We start from the raw sequence: 12,282 nt of genomic DNA, 5'->3' as shown, positions 1-12,282 counted from the left end.
AAAATGAGGCAAAAGGACAGTAAGATTAGGAAGATTAAGTTAGAACCAAGATTTAGGTTAATCCAACAAATGTATTAACCTAATGTACATCAGTAATTGTCAGAGAACATTTGGCCTACCTCCTGTTTTTGTAAATGAAGTTAAAGAGCCACATTCTACTTAGGTGTATCATTGGCTGCTTTCACACTATGGTGGCAGGGTTGAAAGGTTACAGTAGAGACTGTGTGGCCTACAAGATCTAAAATACAAGGTGGGCAAAAGTAGGTTTATGGTTGTTTATATGGAAAAATATATAATACAAGAATAAGTTCTGTTTCATATACTCACAACTATAAGCCTACTTTTGCACATACTATATTTACTGTTTGGCTCTCAGAAATTTTGCTGATTCTTGGCTTATATCATATTATAGTAAATATTTTTATTTGAAAGCACATGCACATCTCATTGCTTTTGCATTTAATGTCACATCTCCCCATTTTCTCATAATAGACTCATTTTTCTGTCTGTAATGACTTCTCTAGCTTGTGGAAATGATTCTCTGTATTGTGTACATGATACATCTTATTTTGTCTACATTATTTTCTGTACCTTCCTCCTGTCTATCCCTCACTTGCTTCTTCCTGTGTCATTCTGATCTTTATTAAAGCTTCCCAACTTTTTGGTCGCCTAGTGATACTCCATTGTATAATCTGGAACCCTGTGAACCACTGCCGTTTGATGTGGCGCGATTCCGAGGCCTGACGGCTTCTGTGCTGCTGGACCTCACATATCTGACTGGCATTCATGAAGACATGGGCAAACAGAGCACCAAGCGACATGAAAAGAAACACCGACATGAATCTGAGGAGAAAGGGGATGTTGAGCAGAAAATGGAGAGTGAGTCTGCTTTAGATACGCGAACAGGTCTAACATCTGATGATGTCAAAAGTCAGGGTACCACAAGCTCCAAATCAGAAAATGAAATAGCTTCATTTTCTTTAGATCCAACCCTGCCAGGTGTGGAATCTCAACACCAAATAACAGAAGGAAAGAGAAAGAATCATGAACATGTGTCCAAAAACCATGACATACCCCAGTCAGAAATCAGAGCAGTCCAGCTGTCCTATCTCTACCTCGGTGCTATGAAATCACTTAGTGCTCTTCTTGGCTGTAGTAAATATGCTGAGCTGTTGCTGATACCAAAAGTTCTGGCTGAAAATGGCCACAACTCAGACTGTGCAAGCTCTCCAGTTGTGCACGAAGACGTGGAAATGCGTGCAGCCTTGCAGTTCTTGATGCGACACATGGTGAAGAGAGCAGTCATGCGGTCACCCATAAAGAGAGCATTGGGATTAGCTGATCTGGAACGAGCTCAAGCCATGATCTATAAATTAGTGGTCAGTGGGCTTTTGGAAGACCAGTTTGGGGGCAAAATTAAGCAAGGTATGTTAATCCGATTGTTTGTTTGTTTGTTTGTTTGTTTTTGCTTCAGTGCTGTTGAAATTATAATTGTCAAAAGTGATGTATTCTGTAACTGATTTATAAAAAAATTTTGGCCAAAGCAATATTCACACCATTTTTCCTTTGGAAGGTGAACAGTTCTTTTTTTGTTTCTTTTATATTAATAATCTACTTACAATTTTCTATTTTAGACCTGTAAAGCATTATAATTTAATAATAATTACTACATTTTGTAAAACTGAAATTTAACTTCATGCCATAAAAAGTACTCCAGTTTTTATTGATCTGGTTCAAGATATGTATTATTTTAATGAATTCTCAGAGACATTTTAAAGTATTATTTTATTATAGAGTCTGTATGGTATATAACAGCAATCTTGTTTTATCTTCTATCATCACCTTTGGAAATAACATGAATTCTAAGATTAAAATGAGATTCATTCAGTAAATATTTATTGAATGTTTACTATGTGCCAGGGATTCTGGGGAATCAACAATGAACAAAATGAAGATGCTTGCTGTCATGGAACTTCCATTGTTTTAATTCTTTCTTCCTTCCTCTCCCGCCTTCCTCTCCTTTTCTTTTACTCCCATCCTTTCTTTCTTAGTAAATAGACAGAGAGAGGTGCATGTGCATAAAATAGAAGTGTTAAGATTGTGGTGTTTATGAAAGTACATGGCCATAATTTAGCAAACCTTAATAGAATTAGCTATCTTTGTAGCAGCTAATTTTACTTTTTTAACTTTTAGGAGTAGTTTATTTTGTAAGGCATTGTCCTTTTCAGAGCACGGAGTTTCTGTCTGTATTTTCATATTCTTATATTTACATGTCTTCATCTTTGCCTGTTTAAAGACTAAAGATAGGCATCAAAATAAAAGTGCTAAGGAAATACAGTTTTAATGATCTTTGAGGAATCTCTGGTCAAATCTTAATATGCATAAGTGAGACTATTTTTTTTTTTGTTTTTAAGAGGACCTTCCCTAACAAAAAGAAATGAATAATCACAAGGGCTTGTTAAATTTTTTTTCTATACAATCTACAATTATGAGTACAATAGTGAACACAATGTATATATGTAAGAACATTTTTTCTGTGAATCTTTTATAGAAATTGATAATTATGAAATACAATTAGAAACTTTCCAAATTAAATGCTAATAGTTTTCTATTCCCATGTTACATTTGCAAAAAAACAAATCCTTACTGCTTTCTTCACTTTTACCTTGGTTTATAGAGATTGATCAACAAACTGAAGAAAGTGACCAAGCTCAGCAGGCACAGACCCCAGTTACCACTAGCCCATCAGCCTCGAGCACAACTTCTTTTATGAGCAGCTCACTAGAGGACACCACAACTGCCACCACTCCAGTCACTGACACAGAAACAGTGCCTGCGTCTGAGTCCCCAGGAGTGATGCCACTAAGTCTCCTCAGGTAGGGAAGTTGACCTTCAGAGTGTGCTGTATTTGATGCCCATGATTATGAGCACACACTTGTTCTCTTCTTAAGAATGTACCCAACTAAATCAAAGGCATTCTGTAGCTACAAGAAATCTAAGAGTCACATGGTCAAACCCAATTTACTGAAGTTGGAAATGTCTCTTAGAAGTTTAACAACTTGCCCCAAGTCTCACAGCTAGTTACTGGTGTCTCAGAACTAATCAACTGTGTATCTGCCAATCAGGTACTCAGGACCCTATCTCCTTACAAGTTTGGTTTGTTTTTTTTTTTTGTCTAGGCTTTTGAATATGTTTTTCATCAGAAAGTAAATTCTTGAATTTCAGCTGTTACAGCTTTAAGAAAGAGCTCACCTCCATGAAATAAATTTTCTTTTCTCAGGTTATTTTTCCTTTAAAGCATAATTCCTTTATTCTTTTTTTTTTTTTTTAAGATTTTATTTATTTATTTTTAGAGAGGGAAGGGACAGAGATAGAGGGAGAGAGAAACATCAATGTGCGGTTGCTGGGGGCCGTGGCCTGCAACCCAGGCATGTGCCCTGACTGGGAATTGAACCTGCGACACTTTGGTTCGCAGCCCGTGCTCAATCCACTGAGCTATGCCAGTCTGGGCAATTCCTTTATTCTTACTATAAGGCCAAGCAAGTCTACTTTGCAAATGAAAGAGCATGTCTGTGATGTTTCTCCAGTCAAACCTATTTTAGTAGATTTGTAAATTTTGAATAACATTTAAGTTTCTTTTTGCTTCACTTTGCCAAATGTATACATAAAAAATGAAACCCTTGAGAGAAGCTCTCTAGGGTGGGGCGATTTTGTGAGCTCTCTCACCTAGAGCTTATGTGAAATAAAGAGAAGGAAAATGGATAGTCTCCCTTTTTCTTCTATCTTCCCCCCTTCCCTTAACTGACAGGTCATTATTATTCCCCAGTGTGTAGACTGACATCTTAAGAGAGTAGAAGAGAGTGGCTATTATTATAATGATTCTTAATTTTTGGTGTTCACAAGAGCTACCCGGGAAACTTTTTAAAGCCCTGGGGATATATTTCCCAACAATTCTCTCAGTAGATCTTGTGGGGCACATAGTTTGTATTTGAATCAAGTTTCCCCAGTGATTCTGATACAATGACCACACATTAAGAATTATGGCTCTAGTTTTGGGCAGAAAGAATACTAATCCTAGTAGCTACCATTGGCCAGTCCTCACACATCTGCCTCTTAACTCTCACTTAAGTAACACAGTTCCAGATGGTGTTTCTTTTTAAGAAAGGAAGATGAGAGAAAAGGGTAGGAGAGGAAGGATGGGATATTCTAATATTGTTTTTAAGGCATCCACAGAGTGTCAGCAGCACTGTGACTCCTTTTTGCCTTTCAGCTCTGTAGTGCAGGCATAGGATTCAGTCCTCTAATAGTGCTGTCATGCTCCCAGGTGCATTCACCAGGCCTTGTGACTCCTCATTTCTTCTCAGTCTTCATTTCCCTGTTACTGGCTGGGACTATATTAGAGCTATAATTGTCTCTGCCTGTCTGAATATCATTTTACATGAGCAAAATCAGGAACAACTGCTCCCTACACAAATCCAGTCTTACCACAATTTTTTGACTGCATCAGCAGTACTTTCTTGATGCTTAAAAAGTTATTATTTCGGTTGGGCAAATCAAAAAAGCAGTCAGCAGGATTTTCCTGGACTTTGTTCTTTAGCCAGTGTCTGCCTTCTCAGCCTGAGAGGGGCTGCCTCTCTATACCTTGCTCTCTCTGCACAGCTGGCATATTATTCTTATGCTATATTTCAGTTGTGCAGGGTAACTGCACAGTTTCCTTCCTAACTTACCTATAGACTGTTGCCTTGAATCCATGTGAATAATTTCATGGCTAGCTAGTGAATTTATATTTGAAGTAGCTGTAAATTACCTATCTTGAAAAGTGTGTTTTATTCTATAACTGCTATATGCCTACCAAAATACCCCTGTTATCTTGGTGTTATAGTAAAGTTCCCTGAAGGCAGGGATTTTTAAAACTCTGTTTTGTTAATCGCTCTCCTGTATTCCTCCAGCTGCTATGTTGTTGGTATTTTGCTGAACAAATGATGAGATATTATTAGTGGGATAGTAAAAGCATCTTAAGAGATACTGATTTTTAAACTATGGAATGTTTTTCCCTCCCAATTAATTATAGCTAATTTGTATAGTTTTCCAGGTCACATATTCTTTCATAAGACTGTGAGTATATACAGGTTTGGGTAAAAGTAGGTTTACAGCTGTGAGTTCTCAAAACACAGAGTTTATTTTTGTATTATTATTTATTAATTATTATATTATTTTTCATAGGAACAACTGGAAACCTACTTTTGCCTTGTGTTTTGTAACTAGATTTTTATACTAACCATGCTGTTTTCTTAAAGGCAAATGTTCTCTAGTTACCCCACCACCACCGTACTTCCCACACGACGTGCACAGACTCCTCCAATATCATCGTTACCAACCTCGCCTTCTGATGAAGTAGGAAGGAGGCAGAGTTTAACTTCTCCTGATTCCCAGTCAGCAAGGCCAGCTAACCGCACAGGTACGTGTGTTATGCACTATGACCCCAAGCCTCTTTTGACATTCCAGATGTGTGAGACTATTATGTAAGCACTGTGTTTTGTCTTCATTGAAGATAAAGCAGTGATTTTAATTGAGGGGGGTCCACCCCATCAAACTGAACTGTCTTCTCTATTTTGAATCTGTAGATTGAATTATTGCTATTTGGGAAAGAATAATGTGCAGTACATCAGTCACTAGACCTTTCTTCTTTTCTTTAAAAAATACATATATATTTTTTTTTAATTACAGTTGACATTGAATATTATTTCAGGTATGCAACATAGTGGTTGGACATTTATATAACTTACAAAGTGATACCTTGATGTATCTAATACCCAGCTGGCACCATACATAGTTATTACAATATTATTCACTATATTCCTTATCATGTGCTTTACATCCTGATGAATATTTTATAACTACCAATCTGCACGTCTTAATCATTATCACCTTTTCCCCTCATCTCTCCAGACCTCTTCCCATCTGGCAACCAAACCTCCTCCTTTCTAATAATAAAGGCATTTTTTAGTGCTATGAATTTCCCTTTAAACACTGCTTTTGCTGCACTTCATACATTTTTTAAATTATATTTTATTGATTACACTATTACAGTTGTCCCAGTTTTTCCCCCTTTGCCCCGCTCCACCCAACACCTCCCACTCCCTCAGGCAGCTCCCATACAATTGTTCGTGTCCATGGCTCATGTGTGTCAGTTCTTTGGCTGCTCCATTTCCTATACTGTACTTGACATCCTCATGGCTTTTCTGTAACTACCTATTTGTGCTTCTTAATCTCCTCACCTCTTTACCCTTTCTTGCATACCCTGCTCCCATCTGGCAACTATCAAAATGCTCTCCATGATTCTGTCTTTGTTCTTGTTTGCTTAGTTTGTTTTTATAGAGTCAATTGTTGATAGATATATATTTTTGCCATGTTATTGTTCATAGTTTTGATCTTCTTTTTCTTAAGTCCCTTTAATACTCCATGTAATAATGATTTGGTGATAGTGAACTCTTTTATTTTTTTCTTGTCTGGGAAGCTCTTTATCTGTCCTTTGATTCTAAGTGATATCTTTGATGGATAGAGCAATCTTGGCTGTAGGTCCCTGCTTTTCATGACTTGGAGCATTTCTTGCCATTCCCTTCTAGCTTACAGTTTCTTTTGAGAAATCAGTGGACAGTCTTATGGGAACTCCCCTATAGGTAACTCTCTTCTTTTCTCTTGCTTTTAAGATTCTCTCTTTATCTTTACTTTAACCTTTGGCATTTTAATTATGATGTGTCTTGGAGTGGATCCCTTTGCAAACACCTTGTTTGGGACTCTGTGCTTCCTAGACTTGCATGTCTATTTCCTCCATCAAATTAGAGAAGTTTTCTTTCATTATTTTTTCAGATAGATTTTCAATTTCTTGCTCTTTCTTTTCTCCTTCTGACACCCTTGTGATATGAATGCTGGACCTCTTGAAGTTGTCCCAGAGGCTGCTTACACTGTCCTCATCATTTTGGATTATTTTTCCTTTGTGTTTTTCTGATTGGTTGTTTTGCTTCCTTATGTTCCAAATCATTGATTTGATTATCAGCTTCATTCACTCTGCTGTTGTTTTCCTGTAAGTTTTATTTCAATTAGTGAACCCTTCATTTCTGACTGGATCTTTTTTATGCTGTTGAGGTCTTCACTAAGTTCCTTGAGCATCCTTATAACCAGTGTTTTGAGCTCTGCATCTGATAGATAGCTTATCTCCATTTTGGTTAGTTCTTTTTGTGGAGTTCTGATTTTTTTTTTTTTTTTTCATTTGGGCCATGTTTCTTTGACTCCTCATTTTGGCAGCCTCCCTGTGTTTGTTTCCATGTATTAGGTAGAGCTGCTGTGACTCCCTGTCTTGGTAGCGTGGCTTAATGTAGTACATGTCCCATAGGGTCCAGTGACACAGCCTCCCCTGTCACCCAAGCTTGGTACTCAAGATATGTCCTTTGTGTGGGCTGAGTACACCTTCCTCTTACAGTTGAGCCTTGGTTGCTGTTGGCAGGTCAACGGTAGGGGTGTACCCAGGCCAGTCAGCTGCAAGGATTGGCTTTGACCACTGATCACCAACCTGCACCCTTCGTGGAGGATCAGCTGTGCAGGGGCAGTTTGGAGGTGCTCCGACTTGCTCTTTAGCTGTCTACTGGGTGTGTAGGCCCTGGGGTTTCCCAAGTGCTGCAGGCCAAGGTCAGCCCCTGCCTGTGTTTTGTCCAGGGCTACCCTGTTTGAGCTATAAAGCAGTTTGAGATGGTTGTTATGTGTGCTGGGCTTGGAGATTCCCAGGTGAAGCCAAACTGTGAATCCAGACTGGCTACTGCTTATGCCAGGCTTGGGACCACTTTGAAGAGATAGAGTGGCTAAGGATTCACTGAGGTCAGCTTTTGCTTATTTGCAGGGATTTAGGAACTTATAGAGCATGAGCCAAGATCAGTCATTCATGTGGAAAAGTGTCTGTTAACAGCCTGGGTGGGCCTGTAAGTTGGATGCAGCAGAATCTGGGGATCTCCAAGGTGGGGCAAACAATGTTAGCCAGATTGTTGGAGTGTCAGATACAGCACCTGCCTTTTGGGTCTGTGGCTCAGTCTGCATGGATGTGGTTTAATTCTGTAGTTGTCAGACTTTCATTCAACTCAATTTCTGATGGTCTGAGTAAAGGTTGTTCTATAATTTAGTTGTAATTTTGGTCATTAACCTTTTCTTCTGCAGTGTCTGATATGCTCTTAATCTATCCAGTGTGTATTTTCCATTTAGACACTGAGGTTTCTTTTCTAGAAGTTTAACATAGGTCTTTTCTTTAAATCTTCTGTATCTTTTTAACATGCTCAGCATTACTTTCTACCTTATCAAATACATGGAATACAATCAGTTCTCATTATTAGAATAGTTATGTTTTATAAAGTCACTGAACACTGAATTAATGAAAAGTGGATCATTGCTCCAAGGTAAAATACAGGGCTAGGTTTCTGTGAGTTTCTAGTCAAGTTTTGTCAACTAATCAATATATAACCTTATCTTATGTATGTTTCTATTTAATTCAACATTATATTTTACATATATTGTTGAATCATCAGCATCCAATTCATGACCAGCAATGACATAATTCATGCCTGAATGAAGTTTATCTGATACATATGTTTTCTCAATAAGGCAGCCCTCACAGATTTTTACAGCCAGGGGTATTCAGTCTTTATTTTCCCATGCTGAAACCCTGGGTTTCATTGTCTTTCTTGTTCCTCCTGGCTTACCTGCATGTGAATGTGGGGTTGCCTACTATTACAGCCTTCTTTTATTTAGGAATGCCAGACAGCATTTCAACACTATGTTTTGGGGCCATTTAAGCAGAAATAACCAACAAAAAGGACAAAAAGGCAAAAAATGTAACACTAAATAGACTGTGAAAATAGACTGTGAATAGACTGGGACACTTTTTCATAGTTTGAGAGCTTAAACAACAATGTACAAGCCAAGATGGAGGCATAGGCAGAAACACTTTGCTTCCTTGCACAACCAAAAGAAGGATAACAACGAATTTTAAAACAAAGAACAACCAGAACTGCCAGAAAATCATTTGTATGGATGTCCAACAACCGAAGAGTTAAAGAAAGATTCATCCAGACTGGTAGGAGGAGCAGAGATGGGCAGCCAGGGTGGCAAGGACACAGCAAGGCAAGGGCCACACAGGTGACCCCACATTCACTCACAGGTAAGCCAGGAGGAACAATGGAGGAGAAAGACAGACCATGATACCCAGGGTTTCAGCATGGGAAACTAAAGATTGAAAACCCCTGGCTGTAAAAACCTGTGGGAGTTGTGGCAGTGGGAGGAACTCCCAGCCTCACAGGAGAGTTTGTTGAGGCCTACAGGGTCCTAAGGCATACACAAACCCACCCACCTGTGAATCAGCACAAGAAAGGGCATGATCCACTGTGGGAAGCGAGGGAAGTGACAGAAAGTGGGACGAAAGCAGAGCCAGCAGCATTGTTCCCTCTTGGACCCCTCCCTGACAACGTAGCAAAGAGGGTTGCCCCACCCTGGCGAATACCTAAGGCTCTATCCCTTACACATAACAGGTGCACCAAGACAAAGAAATATGGCCCAAATGAAGAACAGATCAAAACTCCAGAAAAAGAACTACACGACAAGGAGATAAACAACCTATCTGATGCAGAGTCCAAAACATTGGTAATCAGGATGCTCACAGAATTGATTGAGCTTGGTTACAAAATGAAGGAAGAAATGAAGGCTACACAAAATGAAATAAAGGAAAATATATAGGGAACCAACAGTGAAGGTAAGGAAACTGAGACTCAAATCAGCAATTTGGGCCAGAAGGAAGAAATAAGCATCCACCTGGACCAGAATGAAGAAACAAGAATGAAAAAAAATGAGGAGAGGCTTAGGAACCTATGGGACAACTTTAAGCATTCCAACATCCAAATCATAGGGGTGCCAGAAGGAGAAGAGGAAGAGCAAGATATTGAAAACTTATTTTAACAAATGAAGGAAAACTTCCCTAGTCTGGTGAAGGAAATGGACTTCTAGGAAGCCTAGAGAGTCCCTAAGCTATTGGACCCAAGGAGGAACACACCAAGACACATCATAATTAAGTTACCCAAGATTAAAGATAGGGAGAAGATCTTAAAAGCAGTGAGAGGAAAGAAGACAGTTACCCACAAAGGAGTTCTCATTAGGCTATCAGCTGATTTCTCAAAAGAAACCTTACAGGCAAGAAGGAGCTGAAAAGAAATATTGGAAGTCATGAAAGGCAAGGACCTACATCCAAGATTACTCTATCCAGCAAAACTATCATTTAGAATGGAAGGGCAGATGAAGTGCTTACTAGATAAAGTTAAAGGAGTTCACCACCACCAAGCCCTTACTATATGAAATGTTAAAGGGACTTATCTAAGAAATAGAAAATCAAAAACTATAAATAGTAAAATGACAAACTCACCACTATCAACAACTGAACCTAGAAAGATAAAAAAACTAAGCAAACAGCTAGAACAGGAATAGAATCACAGAAATTGCGATCACATGGAGGGTTAGCAATGGGGAGGGGTGGGGGGAAGGATGGGGGAAAAGGTATAGGGAATAAGAGTATAAATGGCAGACACAAAATAGGGGGAAGTTAAGAATAGTATAGGAAATGGAGAAGCCAAAGAACTTAATGTACAACCCATGGACATGAACTAAGGGATGGGGGGATGCTGCCAGAGGGTGGGAGGAGAACAGTGCAGGGAGGAGAGGAGTAAAGGAGAAAAAATTGGGACAATTGTAATAGCATAATTAATAAAATATACTTTAAGAAAATGAAGAGCATCACCTTGTTTGACCTCAGCAGGGAACAAATGCATCGGGACTCTGAAATTTTGTCTCAGCATGTGAATGACTGAAAACACAATGAATGTCTATTTTGGAGTTGCAGATGAATTTTAATGAGTAGATGAATTTGTAAATAGGGAATCCAGAAATAATGAAGATCAACTGTAATATATTGTAATACCTGTTTTGATGTCCTTCTCTACTTTAATTCATCATCTATGTCATATCTGGGTTTGTTCTATTGACTGATACTTTTCCTGTATTTTGAATTATATTTTCTTGCTTTGCACATTTGATAATTTTTTATTGGATACCAGATATTGTGAATTTTACCTTTTTGAGTGCTGAATATTTTGTTTCTTTAAACATACTTTAGCTTTATTCTAGGATACAGTTACTTGGAAAAATTTGATTCTGTCAAGGTTTCCTTTTAAGTTTTATGTGGGATCAGGACATCCTTTAGTTTGGGGCTGATTTTTTCCCACCACTGAATCAGTACTTTTCTGAGTATTCTATCTAGTGCCTTATGCATTGCAAAGTTCTTTTATTGTGGCATGTGGTAACACACACTCTTGCGAACCCTGTGTTAGCTTCAAGGATTGTTCTGCCTGTTACTTCTTGGTGGTTCTTTTCCTTAGCTTTGGATAGTTGCTGCATTAGCATCAGGTAAAGACTTGAGAGAAAAGAAGGACCCTCTGCACATTTCTGGAGTTCTCTATCTGTGCAGCTCTCTTATTTCCATATAGTTCTCTCCTTTCTGGTATTCTGTGCTATGAATTCTAGCCATCTTGAATTCTCCAGTGTGTCTTTAAATTTAGAGAGAGCACTGAGTTTAGGTTGAATTTACCACCCCTGAACTGTAGCTTGGAAACTCTCCAAGCAGGTATACCCTGCATCATTTGATTCTCCTCTCTCAGGGATCACTTTCCTATACTGCCTGTGGTTGTTTAAGGCGAGGGTAAATCCAGTCCCTGTTACTCCATCATGGCTAGAAGCAGAAGTTCAACAGACATATCAGTACTATCACCACTGTAGCAGAAGTGACATTTTTTTACAGGAAAAACTAGAGTTATGGTCAGCCCCCTTGCCTCCTCTCCCTTCTTCCTAATTTAATTCAAAAGCCATTAAGTGGGGCCAAGCTAGGTAGTCATTCATGCCAGCAGGGTTTGGGAGGTGAGTGGCATGGTGGCCCAGAGTGGGGTGTCAGAACAAGATTGGGGCAAGAAAAGCTCCTTGTGTATGTGGGGGTGGGTTGGCATGGAATATTGGAATTTAAGTGGGGTGAGGAAATGTTCACATGGCCCAGAAGCACCAGGCATCAGCCATGCAGAATGAAGAGGGCCTCCACTAGCACTGTCCACTGAGTGCTGGGAGCAGTGATGCTTCAGTAGCAATAATCACACCTAGTGCCAAGACCTTATCTTCTAAGTACTATTCTCTACAAAAAGGAACCCAAAT

The 12,282-nt window shown here is 39.0% G+C and overlaps 1 protein-coding gene across 10 annotated transcripts in view; it reads left to right on the top strand.

The window, feature by feature from the left end:
* The window catches only part of HERC1 (HECT and RLD domain containing E3 ubiquitin protein ligase family member 1), a 179,421-nt gene that overhangs the window by 118,264 nt on the left and 48,875 nt on the right, over window positions 1-12,282 (top strand). For 8 of the 10 annotated variants that reach the window (XM_045822533.1, XM_045822531.1, XM_045822528.1 and 5 more), the window contains 3 exons: window positions 650-1,425; window positions 2,678-2,876; window positions 5,298-5,458. In XM_045822533.1, the coding sequence (XP_045678489.1) occupies window positions 650-1,425; window positions 2,678-2,876; window positions 5,298-5,458 (1,136 nt within the window). The remainder of the gene's footprint in view (window positions 1-649; window positions 1,426-2,677; window positions 2,877-5,297; window positions 5,459-12,282) is intronic. The other 2 variants (XM_045822534.1, XM_045822530.1) reach the window with 2 other exon arrangements.

Source organism: Phyllostomus hastatus, unplaced genomic scaffold (genome assembly GCF_019186645.2).
Source record: "Phyllostomus hastatus isolate PE091 unplaced genomic scaffold, TTU_PhHast_1.1 phas_scaffold_501, whole genome shotgun sequence".
Taxonomy (NCBI): domain Eukaryota; kingdom Metazoa; phylum Chordata; class Mammalia; order Chiroptera; family Phyllostomidae; genus Phyllostomus; species Phyllostomus hastatus.
The sequence above is the reverse complement of the archived record's forward strand: the minus strand, read 5'-3'. Positions and strand labels throughout refer to the sequence as shown.